General features: G+C 44.7%; 1 protein-coding gene and 2 long non-coding RNA genes across 4 annotated transcripts in view; 1 reads left to right on the top strand and 2 right to left on the bottom strand.

Annotated features, from left to right (window-relative positions):
* Positions 1-3,373: 3,373 nt before the first annotated feature.
* Positions 3,374-9,627, bottom strand: LOC129049197 (uncharacterized). Its single transcript, XR_010135814.1, has 4 exons — positions 9,479-9,627; positions 6,418-6,529; positions 5,494-5,600; positions 3,374-4,035 (listed from the first exon to the last, which is right to left on the bottom strand). It is a non-coding gene; the product is annotated as an uncharacterized LOC129049197 (long non-coding RNA).
* A 1,448-nt stretch (positions 9,628-11,075) lies between these two features.
* LOC134759529 (uncharacterized) lies at positions 11,076-14,781 on the bottom strand. The gene is made up of 4 exons (XR_010135815.1): positions 14,113-14,781; positions 13,939-13,976; positions 13,532-13,628; positions 11,076-11,193 (listed from the first exon to the last, which is right to left on the bottom strand). It is a non-coding gene; the product is annotated as an uncharacterized LOC134759529 (long non-coding RNA).
* Positions 14,782-19,188: 4,407 nt separating this feature from the next.
* Positions 19,189-20,320, top strand: part of LTA4H (leukotriene A4 hydrolase) — a 34,685-nt gene continuing 33,553 nt past the window's right edge. The window contains exon 1 of one of the 2 annotated variants that reach the window (XM_024256056.3): positions 19,189-19,440. In XM_024256056.3, the coding sequence (XP_024111824.1) occupies positions 19,282-19,440 (159 nt within the window). In that variant the 5' untranslated portion in view covers positions 19,189-19,281. 2 annotated transcript variants of the gene reach the window in all.

Here is a 20,320-nt window from a genome sequence, read left to right as displayed (position 1 = left end):
ACCCATCCAAACTTTACACATTCATCCATTAGAGGTTTCCAAAGTAGTGTGGACATAGGCACGTGGCAATTATTTGGATGCAGGCAGAAACTATTAAATCTTTAAGATTATTTATGTAACTGGCTTCACAAGCATAATTTGTAACATAGAATTATAAACAACTATATTTTATTCTTCTACTGTCCCTTTAATTTTTCTCAGTGAACTGGTATTTCCTCTGCCTCTGGATAAACCTTGTGCAGGCTCATGATTTTCTGGATCCTCAGATAATTACAAGTTCTATGATCATGTTTCATATATTGCAGCCTTAATTTAGAAGTTAGAATGTAAGCATAAGTGAGTGCCTGAGTCAGCTAAGGCTGCCAAAACAAAATATTATAGACTGGGTGGCTTAAACAACAGATATTCATTTCTCACAGTTCTGGAGGCTGACAAGTTCAAGTTCAGACTGTGAGCAGATTCAGTGTTTGGCATGGCCTCTTTTCCTGGCTTGCAGATGGCCACCTTCTTGCTGTATCTTCACATGGCAGAGAGAGGAAGCTCTAGTCTCTCTTCTTCTTATAAGGGCACTGATTCCATCACAAGGGATCTACCCTCATGACCTCATCCAAACCTAATTACCTCCCAAAGACCTCACCTCATAATACCCTCACATTGGGGGTTAGAGCTTCAATATATGAATTTGGGGGAGACTTAAACGTTTAGTTCATAATATTCTGTCCTTTGTCCCTCTCAAAATTCACATCCTCCTTGCATTTAAAATATATTCCATCTTAACAGTCTCAAAAGTCAACTCATTCCAGCATCAACTCTAAAGTTTAAAGTCTCATCTAAATATCATGTAAATCCAATATGAGTGAGACTCAAAATTCACCCTAAGGCAAAATTCCTTTCCAACTGTGAATCTATGAAACCAGACAAGTTATGTGCTTCCAAAATACAATGATGGAACAGGCTCAGGATAGATATTCCTATTCCAAAAGGGAGAAATTGAAAGGTAGAAAGGGGTGACAAGTACCAAGAAATCCAAAATCTAGAAGGCAAACTTCATTAGGTCTTAAAACTGAAATACAATCCTCTTTGGCTCAAACAATGCTCTGCCCTGTAGGCCCACTGGGGTGGTGGTCCTCCCTTCCAGAACCACTGGAAGGTATCACCCCCATCTTTCAGTGGGGTGTCCCTGCTTCTTCAGCTCAGTGTAGTACTGCCCACATGGCTCTCTGTGAGGGCCACACCCACATGAGTGCTGAGTAGCAGTCCCACTCTTTGAAACCAAGATGGAGGCAGCCTTGTTCCCGGGGCCTGTGCACTCTGGGCCTGTGGTGGGAGTAGCAGCCCTGATGATGTCTGAATTGCCTTTGGGATCCTTCCTCTCTTTTCCTGAAGGGTATTGCATATTCACAGCCTTACTTCATTCCATCTTGTTTTCTCTTTTCCTGAAGGATGTTGCATATTCACAGCCTTACTTCATTCCATCTTGTTTTCTCTTTTCCTTTTAGTCCCAACTGGCAGGGGACTAAAGCATTATTTCTCCTGGAATAATCCCAACTCTATTTCTGGCTTCTGTTGAGATGGCTGATTAGGCCCATGGTTTATACTCACACTACTCTCCTTATCAAATGGGTGACCAGCTACACTCTTAATAATCTCTTCTTTTCTTTTCTTTTTTTATTTTTTAAAATAGAGATGGGGTCTCACCATGTTGCCCAGGCTGGTCTTGAACTCCTGAGCTCAAGTAATCTGCCTGCCTTGGCATCCCAAAGTGCTGGGATTATAGGCATGAGCCACCATGCCTGGCCTAACTCTTCTGAACATGGTTTCTCATTTTTTTTTGCAATAAGGACAGGCTAAGAATTTTCCAAATCTTTAAGTGCTGGTTCTTTTTTGATTAACAATTTCTTCTTCAATTCATTTCTCTCATCTTAAATTTTATTATCAGTAGTCAAGAGGAACCAAGCTGCTCTTTCAGCACTCTGCTTAGAAATGGCCTCAGCCAACTATCCAATTTCATTGTTTGAAAGTTCTACCGTCCACAAAACACTAGAACACAAACACAATTCAGTAAGTTCTTTGCCACTTTATAAAAAGGATTTTCTCCATTGTCCAATAACATGTTCCTCATTTCCATCTGAGGCCTCACAGAATAGCCTTTGCCACCTATATTTCTGCTAGCATTCTGTTCACGATTATTTACGCATCCTCAAAGAAGGAAGACAGAAGCTCTTTTTAAGTCCTCACCAGAATCATCTTTAGCAATTTTTTCACAGCAACCTTGGCTTTTTCTAGCATGTATCTCAAAACTCTTTTAGCCTTCACCCATCACCCTGCATCATCACTGCTTCCACATTTTTAGAATTTATTTTAATTTAAAAAAATGTATATAATGTAATTCAGAAGATCCAAAGATATCCCTTATGCACCATATGGATGCCAATTTCACTATGCAAATTTCACCATGCAAATTCTTCCTCCCTCTGAAATACTTTGGCCTTTATTATTATTATCATTATTTTAATTTGAGATTCAGGAGGTACATGTACAGGTTTGTTACATGAATATATTGCCTAATGCTGAGGTTTGGGCTTCTGCTGAACTGTCACCCAAATGGTGAACATGAACATAGTACCCAATAGGTAGTTTTTCAACTCTCTTTCCTCCCTCCTTCCCTTTCCCCTTTTGGAGTCCCCTGTGTCTGTTGTTTCTATCTTTATGCCTGTGTGTACCCTGTGTTTATCTCCCTCCCACTTATAAGTGAAAACATGCAGTATTTAATTTTGTTTCTGTGTTAATTCACTTAAGATAATGGCCTCTAGCTGCATCCATGTTGCTGCAAAGGACAGCTTTTTTATGGCTGTATAGTATTCCATTGTGTATATGTACCACATTTTCTTTTCCAATCCATCACTGATGGGCACCTAGGTTGATTCCATGTCTTTGCTATTTTTATACATTTGTTATAGCAGCACCCATCCTGGTACCAATTTCTGTCTTAGCTTGAGCTGCCATAACAAAATAACAGTGAGCAATGAGAAAGATTAGCAGACCTAATAATTCTCCTACTCCAAGATGAGTGCATTAACAAACAAAACAAAATAATGATGACAAATAAGATCTGACAAAAGGTGCCCCCCATGCAAATCATAATTATAAGATGCTTATTTAAAGTAAGGATTTACATTGACCATTGTTAAGAGTAAACCTTGCCCTCAATGTATTTTGCATCTTGAGATATGATTAATTAGCACATGTAAAGAATTTGCAAACATTTATTGAGGGTGTGTCCACCTTTTTTGCTGATATTGGTGAACAATAACAAAAATTAGAACCCCCTGTTTTTTATTTCCATGCAAGCCTCACTGCTTCCAGGAAGATGCCCACTGATGTCTCCATTGAGCTCCTGCAGTGTTTGTGACTGGTCCACCTGGATACCCTTTAAATATTCAGTCTCCAACACTGATCTTTGGTGGTTTAATTTTATAGTCCCCATTTTCCCAGTACGTTTGCAAACTTCCAAGGGACAAGTGGGCATCCCTGCTGTTCAGTACCCACAAAAGATGTCTGATAACTTGCCATAGGTGTGTTTATGCTTGCCATGATTGCCCACTTCCTTTTGGCCTAGAGTTTGGGAGTTCTAGAATTGTCCCTCTCCAAGTGAAGATCAAGGAGTAGAGGATGAGGAGAGGGAGAAGAAAAGTTTGAAAAAAAATCAAAGAAACTGGAAGGTTTGTTCTGTTAGATTTTGTAAAGAGCAGCAGAAAAAGCCAAATCTGTCATAAAATATAACTTGATTTCTGATATTATATTATTCTACTTCAATGATTCAATGAAATAAAGAGGAAGCATTTAAGGAGTGAGAGATGAGAAGTTCTGGGAAGCCATGCCCACTTAGATAAGCAGCACCCTCAGCTTCCATGGTGCGTCTTTTCGTTCTGCCATCTTTCCTTCTTTTGTTCCTTCCTTCCTTTCTCCACTCCTGTCTTTTATTCCTTTTGAATCTTTTGAGGACCTACTATGTTGTTTGTACTGAGCTGGGGGCTGCAATAGAGACAACAGAATTGTAAGGTATACCTGGAAGAAACTGCCCCCTCTACTTCTTTGGGAACAGAGTGAGGGAGGTATAAAGAAACAAATACAAACTAACCAGAAGGACAAGAAATATATACAGTCGATTCTCATGATTTTGCAGTAATTATATCCTAGAAAGTTCATAAACATTGCATTAGTGAATCCTGAACCTTTGCTCCCAGGGGAAATATAGTAGGTTCCTGAGAGCCTCTGTTCACATTTTCGTCAATCAACACAAAATCTCATTGTATATGTTTTTCTGTTTAAAGACACTTTTGTAATATATAGTTGATTCATTAACATTGAAATCACAGCCAACAGCACTGTAACTCATGCTTAATGCAGCTTATCTAACACACACACTTTGTCCCTAAAGCACATCGCAGCCTTCTTGAACTTAACCCTATACAGCACTTCAGCACCCACTTGGGGAATATTTTAAACTGCAAAATCACCAACGAAAAGCACAAAAATGTGTAAACAAGGTGACACTAGACTGCAAAAAGACACTTGTGTACAGTATAAGCGCAGAAGCAGGAAGGCAGAGGGTCACTTTGTTTAACCTCAGTTGAGACCGTGTGCCTCCGGAGACTCAAATTTTCACAGCTCTGAGTGTGTCCAAGAGTGACCACAAAAGCTCTGTAAATATTGATTTTGGAATAACAAATAAATTTTGGCAAGTAGGCAAACTTGTAAACACCAAATCCATGAATAATGAGGATTAACTGCATGCATATATGTATGTGTATATACATACACATACATACATACATACATAGGTATGTGAAGTTCATGTTCACAAGAATTAATGACCAAAAGAGAGAAAAATACACTGGAAATATATCTATGGCGAAGGGGGGCAGTGAGCAGAGGTAAGAAAAGTGGGTATGGAGGGCCTTCCAGTACCGTGCATTGGTTGGTTAGAGCTGAGTGGGGTGCAGGGTGTGTGTGAGGAAGAAAGGAGAAGGGGGCTGCTTTGGAAGCCAAGGGGAAGCGGCTTGGAAGGGAGGAGGAGGTCAGGTCTGGGAGGTTTGCGGAAGTGCTTGGCTGGGTTTAAGAAATCCTGAGACACATGTGCAGGAGAGGGCAGAGAGTGAGTCAACCATGTGAGTCTCTTCCATGGGTTTACTCAACTTTGAATTTCAAATAAAAGCCTTTTGTAAGAAATGACAAAATAATAGTTCCTCAAACATGGATTTGTAGATGAGAAGAACGTTTAGGAGGAAAGCATTTTGGGTTAGCCTTTGCTCATGAAAATGTTATTTCCATGAGCAAATAGGCATAACCTGCTCTGTTGGCAGAGCAAGAGAAACTGGGCTCAAAGCCAACAAATATGACACAGAAATAGGACTTTTGAAAATGAAACCCTGCAAGCACTTATCAAAACCTACTTGTGCTTTAAGTCATCAGAACAAAAGGTGTAAGTACCTGCTGTGATGAAATATCACTGCCTACTTAGTGGGAAAAATGTAAGCTGAGCTGGAATCTCTGAGTCAGAAAGAAACAGGTACAATGAAGCTTGCAATCAGGCTTACCTGGAAAAGAAACGGAAGTGAGTGAGAGGAAAATAAAGTATGATCAAGGCCAGCAGTTGTAAAGAACTTTTTCTCATAACTTGAAAACAGCTTCCCTCCCTACTTCATCTACTTTTAACCCCTACCCAAGCTGGGGTAGGGAGAAGGGTGTTGGATTTGTGTCAACAACTACAGAATCAGGTTGCTGCAGTGCAGTGAATGTTTCTGGCTTGGTGCAGGGGTCTTAAAGGAAATCTCCTGGCAGGGTGCAACTGTCTAAACTTCAAAGCAGCATGTCAAAACCTGGCTACAATGTGTTCACTGAAAGACACGTACCAGAATGTCCATAGCAGCACAATTCATAATAATAACTCAGAACTGGAAATCACCCACTTGTCTATCCACGGTTGAAAGGATAAGTAAATCATGATATATCCACACATGGAACACTGTACAGCAGTGAGAATGCACAGCCTAGATGTACACACAACATTATGGAGAAATCTTGCAAAAGGAATGTTGAGCCAAGGAGCCAGGCATGACAGAATATACTGTATGTGTCTGTTTATGCAAAGGAAAGACAAATAGCCGAACAGGTCAAGGTAATATGCTATTGGAAGTCAGGCAGTGGTTACCCCTAGGAAGTAGGATTTATAGAGACTGAAAGGGAACTTAAGGGAGGCAACAGTGCAGTGGTGGTAATGTTCTGTTTCTGATCTGGGTTCTGACTGCACTGGCATGCTCAGTTTATAAAGTTCAATGAGCTATACACTTATAATATGTGCATTTTTATGAATGGATAGTATGCTTCAATAACAATGTTTTTAAAAGTGTTTACCATTAGTTGGGGGGTGGGCTGGCAAGGGCATTCTGTATCACAAACAAACATATTGCCTGGTGGCATCAGAGGTCGAGGTCAAGGGCAAGTGCAGAAGGTGGCTTTTTCTTGGCTGCAAAGTCAACACAGAGTGAAACACTGAATAAAAGGATGCCTGGAACCTCATGTGAAATCTCATTCGCTCATTTATACATTTGTTCATTCATACAACAGACATGTGCTGAGAGGGAGAATATACAATCAGGGTCTTAAAGACACACCATGTAGTAGGGAAGGCTGACAAGTAAACTGACAATGATGCAGTGTGGTAAATGCTTTGTTGAGGATAACACTAGGATATTAAGAGAGTAATGATTTGGGGGTCCAGGGCAGTGGACCCCAAGAGAAGTAGTCCTGACATGTTTGATTAACACTTGAACTGATTTTTCTCCAATGCCAAAAGTATTTCTTGAGCCTCTAAGGCAGTGATCTCATTTAAAATGCACACAGATCACCTGGGGATCTGGATAAAATGTGGATTCTGATCCAGTAGGTCAGGACAGGCCTGATATCTGCTTTTTTTTTTTTTTTTTTTTGTTGAGACGGAGTCTTGCTCTGTTGCCCAGGCTGGAGTGCAGTGGTATGATCTCGGCTCACTGCAAACTCCACATCCTGGGTTCAAGCAATTTTCCTGCCTCAGCCTCCCAAGGAGCTGGGATTATAGGTGCGCGCCATGCCTCAGACTCAGCCTCCCAAGTAGCTGGGATTACAGGTATGCACACCACGATGCCCAGCTAATTTTTGTATTTTTGGTAGAGACTGGGTTTTGCCATGTTGGTCAGGCTGGTCTCAAACTCCTGACCTCAAATGATCCGCCCACCACGGCCCAAAGTGTTGGGATTACAGGCGTGAGTCACCGCCCCGGCCAAGATCTGCATTTCTGATGAGGCTTCTAGGAGGTACAGATGCTGCTGATCTTCAAACACACTTTGTGAGACCTAAGAGAGAAGGCCATGTGATGGTGGGCACTGTCTGGCTCCAACTCAGGACAGCTTGATAGCCTATTTGTTTCAGGCCAGTCCCTCCCAAGGACACAAGCAGAGAAATAAAAGACAGAACTGTGTTGGAGGAGACACGGGTGGCTGGGGGGGCTTTCCAGACTCTGTCTGCGGTCAACCATGGGGTGGGGTGGGGTGCCAGAAAGGGATCTGGGAGGAGACCACTTATGCTATTTTACAAAATTGGCAGAACTTTTTCATTTTGGCCTTCCCAGCTGCCGAAACCTTGGTTTTTTTTTTTTTTTTTTTGAGATGGAGTCTTGCTCTGTCACCAGGCTGTAGTGCAGTGGTGTGATCTCGGCTCACTACAATCTCTGCCTCCTGGGTTCAAGCAATTCTCCTGCCTTAGCCTCCCAAATAGCTGGAACTACAGGTGTGCGCCACCACGCCCAGCTAATTTTTATATTTTTAGTAGCGATGGGTTTTCACCATGTTGGCCAACATGCTCCTGATCTCCTGACCTGGTGATCTGCCCACCTTGGCCTCCCAAAGCGCTGGGATTACAGGCATGAGCTGCCGCGCCCGGTCCCAAACCTTTTCTTGACATGCAGAACAGACTGGAGATGTGACTATAAATATAGAATTCATCCGCATGGCTGCACAAGGAAGAAGAAATTTCACAGAAGATGGAGAAACTGGTCAGGATTGCCTCAACTATGTTGTAAGGTGAACATTAAAATTGTGGCTAAAATCATTTCTTCTGTTTGCTCACACACTGAAGGGAGGAAGAGAAGGGTGTCACATGCACCTTGTTCTCTTAGCGAGGGAGATTCTACTAGACTCTAGCCCAGACTGGAGGGTGGGGGGCAGAGTCCTGAAGGGTAGGAGGAGAGCCCTGCCAAGGTTGCGGGAAGAGTGGGAGTGGCAAGGGCATGCAGGCTCAAGGAAGGGCAAGAGAGTGCAGAGAGCTTGAACACCTTGGTTCAGCATGGCTGACGCAGGGTGTATGGAGCCACTCAAGTGGAAGCTGCAGAGTCCCGTGAGGCCAGTGGTAGACACTATGAAGTCCACAGGAAGTCAGCAAGGGCTGTTTCTGTTTGTGGTTTGGGATTCCAGTGACCTTTATTTTTTTCATATCAATAAATAACCCTTTTGAGTGGGAAATATATTAACATTAAAATTCAAAAGGCTTACAAGATTATTCAGTTGAAATATCTACTTCTCACCTCTGTTCCTTGGCCTTCCTTCTCTGTCCACACAGGCAAACAATACCATGAGTTTCTTGAGCATCCCTCCAGAAGTATTTTATGTAGATATGAACAAATTTTTAGAATAAATTCTCTTCCCCCTTTTTACACAAATCAGTGAGTCATCCATAGTCAGAATTTCATCAGGCTCCCTGACCACAATGCTCCTTTATTTTTCCAGACGTCACTTGTCATCCAAGACACGGACTTCCTTGGTTTTCCTTCTTCATCGAGGCCATTCCTTTCCAGTCTCCAAGGCTAGCGTCTCTTCTTCCCCCTGTGCCATCCACATGCTGAACTCCCCAATGTGTATCTCCAGCCCAGTTCCAGCTTTTCTTCTGGACTCATACTCATATGTCCAACTGCCTACTCAGCACCTCCACTCGAATCACAGACACCTCAGATTGAATATGTGAAAGATCGAGTTGGGCACAGTGGCTCACACCTGTAATCCCACCACTTTGGGAGGCTGAGGCAGGAGGATGGTTTGAGGCCAGGAGTTCATGATCAGCCTGGGCAACATAGCAAGACTGCTGTCTCTAAATAAATAAGTAAATAAAATTAGGGGAAAAAAAGGACTGGACTCCTGAATTTACCCTCGCCCACTCCAGTCTGCTTCTCCCACAATCTCTCCTTCTCAGCTAATCCTACTACATTTTCCTGGTTTATCAGGTCAAAAGTCTTGGCATTATCTTTGACTCCTCCCTTTCCTTCATACTCCGTATCTAAACTGCCAAGAAATCCTAGTAGGTCTGCCTTCAAAATTTATGCTGAATTTGATCACTTCTTACTAATGCTACTGCTGACTCCTGGGTCCAAGCCACCATCATCTCTCACCTGAGAATTGCTGCAGCTCCTACTTTTGTTCTCTCTCCCGTCGTTTTCCTGTAATAATCACCAATAAAACTCTCTAAATGGAAAAGAACTACATGTTTGTTTGTTTGTTTGTTTTTTGAAACAGAGCCTCGCTGTCGCCCAGGCTGGAGTGCAGTGGCGCGATCTCGGCTCACTGCAGGCTCCGCCCCCCGGGGTTCACGCCATTCTCCTGCCTCAGCCTCCCGAGTAGCTGGGACTACAGGCGCATGTTTGTCTTTTAAAGCAACAAGGGAAGAGGGCAAGAGGATGCATGGGCTTGGGAGTTTATTTTCTCTCCTCCTGTCTACACCTCCTCTAATCTGTCTTCCATGCTGCCACAGAGAAATCTTTCTAAAAGACAAGTACCGACCATGCATATCCCAGTTAAGACTCGTCGACTTCTTGCAGCCTTAAAGGTAAGTTCCAGGCTCCTTCTCAAGGCATGTGAGATTCTTTCAAGTCGAGTCCCTGCCTTCCCCTTCAATTCACCTCCCGGGTCTACCCGACATGTTCTCACTTTGCCAACTACTGCAGGTCGCCAGTGAGGGAGTTTTCCAGGCAGAATGTGGAGAAAGCAAAGAGGAGCAACATGTTTCTGGAGAAATAACACAAAAGCGAAGAAGTGGAGTTGTGAGATAGGCTGATGTGAAGGTGCAGTTCAAGGATAGAGTGCTTTGGGGGAAGAATGAAGTGTGAGATGGGAATGGTAAGCAGGATCAAGATCCTGACAGACCTGGTGGCCACAATAAGACTGGTCATTTGTCAATCATGAACATTGCTGTGGACCAATATATAGAAATCAGTTTGATTTAGCTGAGCATGGTGGCTCACGTTAGTAATCCCAGTGTTCTTGGACCAAACTGAGGGTCAGGCTGCTATTTCTCGTGGCCCAATAATGAGATGCAGGTGAACTGGGGAGGAAGAGGGTTTTTATTTCTGTAACCGGTTACAGGAATAGTGACCTTTATTTTTTTCTAAGGAGAAGGCCTGGAAATTATCACCAGACCAACTCAAAATTACAAAGTTTTCCAGAGCTTATATACCTTCTAAGCTATATGTCTACATGTAAGTGTGCATTCATCTAAAGACGTAAGTGATTAACTTCTTTCCGTCTATAACTAAGGTCTGAGTCTTGAAGACCTTCCTGTGGAGCGTCAGTAAATTAATCTAAATGGGTGCAGGTGCTGGGGTGATTACCCTTAACTTGTCTCCTGCTAAATCACGGAGGTTTGGGGAGTTCCTTCAGACTCCCAATAAACTTGTTTAATCAAGCTTTAAGGTTCAGGAAAGGCCTAGGCAAAACTCTTGGTGGGCTTTTGTTACACTCCAGCCTTTGTATAAGGGTACTGGCTTTTAATATTTAATTTAACCACTCAGTCAGTACTGAAACAGTTGTTATGGAGGCCTGCGTTAGTGGACCTGGCCTGCCATACCAGCACTTCGGGAGGCCGAGATGGGCACATTGCTTGAGCTCAGGAGCGCGAGACCAGCCTGGGCAACATGGCAAAACTCTGTCTCTACAAAACAAACAAGCAAACAAACCAAAAATACAAAAATTAGCTCGGTGTAGTGGATTGTACCTGTGGTCCCAGCTACTCAGAAGGCTCAGGTGGAGGATCCCTTGCGCCCAGGAGGCAGAGGTTGCAATGATCTGAGATCGTGCCACTGCACTTCAGCCTGGGTGATAGAGTAAGACCCTGTCAAAAAAAAAAAAAAAAAAAGAATAAAACAAAAAGAAATGTTTAATTTAAAACTGGGGGTTTATGGCCGGGTGCAGTGGCTCACGCCTGTAATCCCAGCACTTTGGGAGGCCGAGGTGGGCGGATCACGAGGTCAGGAGATTGAGACCATCCTGGCTAACACGGTGAAACCCTATCTCTATTAGAAATACAAAAAATTAGCCGGACGTGGTGGCGGGCGCCTGTAGTCCCAGCTACTCAGGAGGCTGAAGCAGGAGAATGGCGTGAACCCGGGAGGCGGAGCTTGCAGTGAGCCGAGATCGTGCCACTGCACTCCAGCCTGGCGACAGAGAGAGACTCTGCCTCAAAAACAACAACAACTGGGGGTTTATACTACTTTGAAGATAATAAGAGAGTGTGAGTGATTTAACTTGGTATAAAGGGGGATACACTTTTTTTTTATTGACATAAAAAGCATATGTATTTATGGGGTATAGTGTGATGTTTTGATGCATGTAGAGGATACACATTTCTGTAAAAAAGAGGCAAGAGGCAGAGTTTAATCAGGAGCTAGCTAGACCACATCAGCAGGCAGAGCGAAGGGAGGAAACCATTTTGTTTAAATGGCAACATGGTCTCGAAGAGCACCCAACTGTGGAGTCCAGAGGTACTGCTGCAGTCTTCCATGTCATTTCTCAGAAAATTAGGATTCTCAACTTTTACAAATATCAAATGCCAAAATAACAACAACAAAAAAAGTGAACTTATACAAGAAATGAGACTCATCTTTCATTTTAATATAATTTCAGATTTAAAAAATCATAAAAGCATACAAATATAACAGTATTATAATATACTGTGAATAACTGGTTATTTAAAAAAAAATTGCCAAAGCTTTCTTTAAAAAAAAAAAAAGCCCACATTCATCTTTTTTTATTTATTTATTTTTTTAATTTTTTATTTTTATGAAGTATTTATTGATGATTCTTGGGTGTTTCTCGGAGAGGGGGATGTGGCAGGGTCATAGGATAATACTGGAGAGAAGGTCAGGCGATAAACACATGAACAAAGGTCTCTGGTTTTCCTAGGCAGAGGTCCCTGCAGCCTTCTGCAGTGTTTCTGTCCCTGGGTACTTGAGATTAGGGAGTGGTGATGACTCTTAAAGAGCATGCTGCCTTCAAGCATCTGTTTAACAAAGCACATCTTGCACCGCCCTTAATCCATTTAACCCTGAGTTGACACAGCACATGTTTCAGAGAGCATGGGGCTGGGGGAAAGGCCATAGATCAACAGCATCCCAAGGCAGAAGAATTTCTCCTAGTCAGAACAAAATGGAGTCTCCTATGCCCACATCTTTCTACACAGACACAGCAACAATCTGATCTCTCCTTCCTTTCCCCACACTTCCCCCCCTTCTTTTCAACAAAACCGCCATCGTCCTCATGGCCCACTCCCGATGGTCGCTGAATCTTCGGAGCTGTTGGATACACCTCCCAGACAGGGCGGCCGGGCAGAGGCGCTCCTCAACTCCCAGACGGGGCGGCCGGGCAGAGGTCCTCCTCACTTCCCAGACGATGGGCGGCCGGGCAGAGGCGCTCCTCACCTCCCAGACGATGGGCGGCCGGGCAGAGGTGCTCCTCATCTCCCAGATGGGGCGGCCAGGCAGAGGTGCTCCTCACTTCCTCCCAGACGTTGGGTGGCCGGGCATAGGCGCTCCTCATCTCCCAGACGGGGCGGCCGGGCAGAGGCGCTCCTCACTTTCCAGACGGGGCGGCCGGGTAGAGGCGCTCCTCAATTTCCAGACGGGGTGGTTGGGCAGAGGCGCTCCTCACTTCCTCCCAGACGGGGTAGCAGCCGGGCAGAGGCGCTCCTCACCTCCCAGACGGGGCAGCCAGGCAGAGGCGCTCCTCACATCCCAGAGCATGGGCGGCCAGGCAGAGGCGCTCCTCACCTCCTATACGGGATGGTGGCCGGGCAGAGGCGCTCCTCACTTCCCAGACGGGGCGGCCGGGCAGAGGGGCTCCTCACATCCCAGATGATGGGCGGCCAGGCAGAGACGCTCCTCACTTCCTAGACGGGGTGGCGGCGGGGCAGAGGCTGTAATCTTAGCACTTTAGGAGGCCAAGGCAGGCGGCTGGGAGGTGGAGGTTGTAGGGAGCCCAGATCACGCCACTGCACTCCAGCCTGAGCAACATTGAGCATTGAGTGAGCGAGACTCCATCTGCAATCCCAGCACCTCGGGAGGCCGAGGCGGGCAGATCACCCGAGGCCAGGAGCTGGAGACCAGCCCGGTCAACACAGCGAAACCCCATCTCCACCCAAAATACAAAAACCAGTCAGGCATGGCGGCACGTACCTGCAATCCCAGGCACTCGGCAGGCCGAGGCAGGAGAATCACTGGAGCCCGAGGCAGGGAGGTTGCAGCGAGCCGAGATCACGACAGTACAGTCCAGCTTCGGCAACAGAGGGAGACAGAAAAAAGAAGAGGGAGAGGGAGAGCCACATTCATCTTTTAATCCCTTGGATTGTATGCCAAAAATTCTAGTATTTGAAAATGGGCCTTAAATCAAAAAAGGCAGATAATATCAACTGGCAATGTTAGTAAGACCTTGAAGGATTTTAAGCAGGGGAGTGAGACGATTACATTAGAAAGAATGCTCTAGCAGATAACACAAGCAAGAAGGAAGAAAGATCTGTCCACAATAATGTGGTGGAAAACCAACAGATAAGGGCAAGTATCTGGGGCAAAACTGATAAACTCACCCAACTGAGACCAGGAGTCTTAGTAAAGATTGAGTTCCCTGTGAAGGACAGAAAACCCAAGATAACACTGTCTTAAACAAAGTAGAAATTTATTTCTTTGAGAAATTCAGAGCAGTTCACATGGGGTTTCCATGATCCCCAGAGACCTGGCTATTTCCAGCTCATGGCTCCTACCTTGCTGCTCTACCACTCTCAGCGCACGGCTCCAACCTCATGATACAACATGGTAGTTACAGCTCTAGCCATCAGTGTATCTTATCTACATTCCAGGAAAAGAATAGAGAAAAGGTTAAAAAGAAAATAAAGTTACTGTTAAGGACACTTCCTGGGAGTCGTAATTGACAATTTCACTTACATTCCATTGGACAGAACTTAATGGCATGGCCTAACTGCAAAGAAGGTTGGGAAATGTCTACTTCCGGGTGGCCATGTGTCCAGCTAAACATGGAAGGTTTTACTACTAAGGATGAAAAGATATATAGGTATTAGGAGACAACTAATGATCTCTGTCATGCCAGATGTATAACCTGGAGAGGAAAGAAGAAAGGCAGATTATTGAGGAGTGTGTGAGGGCACTGCATTAACTTGTAGGATTTTGTACCTTCAGAATTGTTCTTTCCCAAACACATCTCTGCTTCTGGCCCCATGCCTTGATTCCTGCTAAGTCCACCTGAAAAATCTGCCCACCTCCCACTCCCCATGCTCAATCCTACCATTTTTCCTATTAATATTTTGCTCATCCTTCAAATCCCATCTCAAATGCTATGTTAATCATGACGTTATTCTTGACTTTCTCCAAAGGGATAGAACTTGTCCCTCTAGAATTTCATGTATAGTTTTCCTTGGGCCTTAGTCTCCTCTTAACACCATGTTGTCTTAGGTCATTAGTACAGCTGGGTCCTAGAGTATAAATTATCCAAGAGGTAAGACAGAACCTTCCCCAATTATTTTCTAGGTAGCACAGTGTAGTAGAATGTATTTAATAAATATCTGCAAATTACATTGACTGTTTCAAGAAAGGAAAGGTATATGTAAAGAAGGGGAGAAAACAATGTAAAGTCTTTTTGCCCTTTTAAGGGAAGCATTTGTGCAACAATTGAAATTTCCCATAAATGCATTTCAAAACATATCTTTGCTAATGTTGCCATTCCTTTTTAGAGGCCTAATTTGGTGTGACTTGTTTTGCTGTACAAACCGTGGTTGCTTCTCACTTCCCAGGTTGTCCTAAAAGCTCTTGCTAACACAACAAGGAAAAATAACATTACAGTGGTTAAAATAGACAAAATAAAAGCCAACAGCAATAATCATGTTAGCTAACAGGTAACAAATGCCCAATCTGTGCCAATCACAGTGTCAAGCAGTTCCCATACTTTATCTCATTTCATCTTTTCAACAACTCCACAGGCCATAGGTGCCTCAATTATCCTGAGAGGATTGAGGGATTAAGTAACTTTTCCAGGTGAATAGCAGGGCTGGAATTCTTCCTGTTCATATGGCTCTATAAATATAGGTATTATTTCTTTTCATAATATTTTATATAGATCATCTTTTCATCTTTAAGTCTCCTTTGGTAACTAAACCCTGATATTACCCTTCTTTTATTATTATTATTACTATTATTTGTAGAGACAGGGATTCACCACATTGCCCAGGCTGAACTCGAACTCTTGGGCTCAAGCAATCTGCTTGCCTCAGCTTCCCAAAGTGCTGGGATTACCGGTGTGGGCCACTGTGCCCAGCCTTGCCCTTCTTTTATAGATGCAATGGAAAGCCTCATTTTTTGAAGCATTCTCAATTTCCCATTGGATATCAATAATACTCCAATTGCTTGTAAATTGTGAATTTTGTACATTCTATATTTGGGGTGAGTGGTATCTCAGAAAAACAATTCCTACTGTATATTTATTTTTTGATGAATATATTAATGGAGGAATTTATTTGTGGCTGTCTGTGGATATTTTTATTTAAACACAAGTGGCATAAACTCTGTGGGTTCCTAGTAATCAATAATAGAAGATGATGATAATGACGTTCTTATTAAAACAAACTATCCTTTCTCCATACTAGATAAAGAAGATGATTTGATTGTGTATTATTTGACTAAATGAATTCTATGGTATCTATTGTATTGTATTTGTCACCCTAGATTTGGTGACCTCAAAAAATGTTTGCGGCTCTGCATGGTGGCTCGTACCTGTAATCCCAGCACTTTGGGAGGCCAAGGCAGGTGGATCCCTTGAGCCCAGAAGTTTGAGACCAGCTTGGGCAACACGACAAAACCCCGTCTCTACAAAAAATATAAAAATTAGCCAGGCGTGGTGGTGGGCGCCTGTAGTCCCAGCTACTTGGAGGCTGAGGCACAAGAATTGCTTGAGTCCGGGAGGTTGAATGTGCAGTTAGCCGTGATCATGCCACTGTATCCAGCCTGGGCAACAGGACACTTGCCAAAAAAATCCGAAAATGCAAATGTTGATGACAGATTCTTACACCCTATGAATGAGGACCTATGCATGTGTAAGGTATTAGATTTCATAGTTTGGGATTTTTTTGTTTTGTTTTCCTTTGGCTTGCAGGGGCCAACACAAGGATATCCAGAAATATAGCAGTTTTTTTTGTTGTTGTTGTTGCTGGAGCTAAATTTCGTCACTTTTGATACAGAATTGAACCATACCAGCTTGCTCAACCCATCAACTATCCCTCACACCTCTGAAATCTTTACTTTCTTCTTCTCTACCTTTTTGCCTCTGAATCGATTCTTCTGCAGAAACTTTCCTCTTCTCCAGAAGCCCTTTCACCTGTATATCTAAACATGTTAAAGTTTTCTCTTGCCCTGAAAAGCAAAAATTAAAAAAATACTTTCTCGGCTGGGCGCGGTGGCTCACGCCTGTAATCCCAGCACTTTGGGAGGCCGATGCGGGCGGATCACGAGGTCAGGAGATCGAGATCATCCTGGCTAACACGGTGAAACCCCGTCTCTACTAAAAATACAAAAAAAAATTAGTCGGTCTTGGTGGCGGGCGCCTGTAGTCCCAGCTACTTGGGAGGCTGAGGCAGGAGAAGGGTGTGAACCCAGGAGGCGGAGCTTGTGTGAGCCGGGATCGCGCCACTGCACTCCAGCCTGGGCGACAGAGCGAGACTCCATCTCCACAAAAAAAAAAAAAAAAAAAGCTTTCTCAATGCTGCATTCCTCTCTAGCTTCCCCTTTATCTTCCCTTCTCACATTGGCCAAGCAACTTGACAGTGGTTTATGCTCCACCTCCCTCTTCTCTTCATTGCTCAATCCACTACTCTCTGGCTTCCATCTTCAACCAAATCACGACAGTCAACAAAATCACCACCTTCCCCACTCTCACCCCACTGCCAAATCTAGAGCATTTTCACTTCTTACTTCGGTGGTCCTCTGGACTGCATCTGGCATTGTTGGTTGGCTCTTTCTGGTTTATTTCATGGGTTTCTCTTCCTCTAGCCCTTTTTAAAACAATAAATTCTGGTGTTCTCTCAGCTTCCAACCTGTTTTCATTACCCTTCTCTTTACACACTCTTCTTGGGTTGAGCTTACCCACTGTCATAATTTCATCCACCACGTTATGTGACATGGTCATGTCTACCTGACACTTCCCCAGAGCTATGGACTTAAATATCCAAGTGACTCATGGACATCTCCACTTCAACTCCCATCGGTTCTCAAATTTCGTATGTCCAAAATTGAATTTAGCATCTTCCCCTTAAATCTGTCTGATTTAGTTTGAATATATGTCCCTACCAAATCTCATGTTGAATTATAATCTCCAGTGTTGGAGGTGGGGCCTGGTGGGAGGTGTTTGGGTCACGGGGGCAGATCCCTCATGGCCTGGTGCTGTCCTCGCCACAGTGTCTTGTGGGATCTGATTGTTTAAGTGTGTGGCACCGGCCCCGCAATCTCTTGCTCCTGCTCGGGCCATGTAGAGGGCTGCTCCTTCTTTACCTTCTGCCATCATTGTAAGCTTCCTGAGGCCTACCTGGAAGCATATTGGAGCTATGCTTCCTGTACAGCCTGCGTAACTGTAAACCAATTAAACCTCTTTTCTTCCCAGTCTCAGGTATTTATAGCAATGCAAGTACAGCCTAACATACTGTCCTCTTCATATAGACTACTACCTCTGGTTAATGACTAGCCAGCCACTGAAGCAGAAAGCCTGGGCCCCTTTCGTCTCCTCTCAATCTGTGAATCCACTTATCTAAGTATTCTTTCCATTCATTCCTTCCTGTCTATCCTAACTTACTACTTACCTATGTCAGGCCCCCAGCATCTTCTGATTGAGCCATTTTAATAGTTTACTAAATCTCCTGCTAATGGTTTTGATACCGCATTTTATAACATGAGTCTGACCATGCTTTATCAGTCCCCTGCTGAAAACTCTTCAGTGGGTCCCCCATTAATGCACCTAGGATTAAAAGGCCACCTGTTTAAGGTCCTTCGAAACCTAGCCTCTTCCAATTTTTCCAGTTTTAATTTTCAGGCCCCACCCTAAAGGCAAGGCATCCTTCAGTCCTCCTTCACCTGCCACAAGGGCCCCAGAGCTGAGCTAGATGTCCCAGCTCTGCACTCCCATTGCCACCAGTGCATAACTTTTATAGAAATTCATTAGTTTCTAAGATGGGAATGTTGGCTTTCTCCGTTTGAGAGATGCAGGTTCTGGGGATGTACATAATAAACACTCAAACTGACAAAATAACTGTTTAAACCTTGAATTACTTACAGCTAAAATAAAAATCAATTATTGTGCCTCCCCGTCGGGGAATCGAACCCCGGTCTCCCGCGTGACAGGCGGGGATACTCACCACTATACTAACGAGGAACCGCACAAAAGAAACCCTTCTGAGAGGCCTTTTCTACGTTTTTGCTCCGCCCCGCCCTCGCTACATGCAAACACTTATGAACCTGATTTTCTTAAGTTTGCCACCACAGCTTCCACAGAAGTTGAACAGAGCCAAAATGGTAGTGTTCAGTTTCATCTCCCCCTCTATTCTCATCATTTCCCTCAGGCCACCCTTCTCCTAACTGCCCCAACTCCCCTCCTCTTCTTCAGCTCCAGGAGCATTCTCGGTCCCCCCTCAACACCCCTAACACACACGCTCCCAGGTAGCCAAGCGCCCGCTTGCCGCGCGGCACCATGGAACTTGTAGTTCCTTCACACATTCCCCAACGCTCGTCTGACTTTAAGAAACTTCCTTTCCCGGCGTGCACCGCGAATCCCTCCTCCTCTTCTTTACCTCTCTCCCTCCTCCTCGGATTCTCTGTCGACGAGTCCGGTAGCTGAGCGTTGGGCTGTAGGTCGCTGTGCTGTGTGATCCACCAGAGCCATGCCCGAGATAGTGGATACCTGTTCGTTGGCCTCTCCGGCTTCCGTCTGTCGGACCAAGCACCTGCACCTGCGCTGCAGCGTCGACTTTACTCGCCGGACGCTGACCGGGACTGCTGCTCTCACGGTCCAGTCTCAGGAGGACAATCTGCGCAGCCTGGTACAGTGGGGCGCCTGCCCAGTGCCCGTCTCTCCCGGGCTCCCTGCCCCTCGCCCCTAGTCCTTGCGGGCTCCTGGATCTCCGGCTCACCCCGCCGCGGCCCCTGCCTAGCCCCACGTCCCCGTCTTCTCCTCTGTAGCCGCCATCCAACTCATGTTGTGCACTTCTCTTCAGCCCCCAGATCTCCCACAGCACCCCCTATCAACCTCACTTACGCCTCTGCATCCCTTCCCTCACCCCGCACTTATACGTATGTCTCCTGCGACCCTCGCCCGGATCCTCTCTCCGAGGTCCATGGGCACATCCAGCGCCTCGTCCACTCCTCTCAACTCACCCAGCCCTTAGGTGTCATCTTTGCAGTAGCCCCCATAATTTTAGTTCCTGGATCTAATTACCCCATGGCCTCCCCATTGCTTCGGACTGCGGCCCAGAACCCCCTTCTTCAGGCCCCAGACTTTTCCCTGCCCCCAGGGCACCTTCCTCAGTCAACAATCTCACCCAAGTCTCAGATCCCATGTCCTGTCGATCCCTGATCCCACGGTTGCCTCCCGGGAACCCTTATTTCAATCCAGTCTGTAGGGCACCACTCATCCGTCTCCCTCCTAGTTCCCTGGATCTCCCTGCTAGTCGTTCTCAAGCCTCTTAGGATTCCCAGCCCCGGCCGGGCAGGCCTCTTTCTTTCCGCCCTACTTTGAAACTAACAGTCCCTGCTTGCTAACTCTAGGCGCAGCTCGCTCTCTTCAGGGTCCTTTCTACTTTTTAATCTTATCAACTTTCTTATCTTCTAATAATTTAAGAACGGATGGGACATTCAAGTTTTCTAAGGATGATTCAATATGCTTTATTAATAGTTGGTTCCGAGGAGCCAAGTAGTTATTTC

The sequence above is a fragment of the Pongo abelii genome, chromosome 10, assembly GCF_028885655.2.
Source record: "Pongo abelii isolate AG06213 chromosome 10, NHGRI_mPonAbe1-v2.0_pri, whole genome shotgun sequence".
NCBI lineage: Eukaryota > Metazoa > Chordata > Mammalia > Primates > Hominidae > Pongo > Pongo abelii.
Note: the sequence above shows the minus strand (reverse complement) of the source record. Positions and strands in the feature narration are given on the sequence as shown.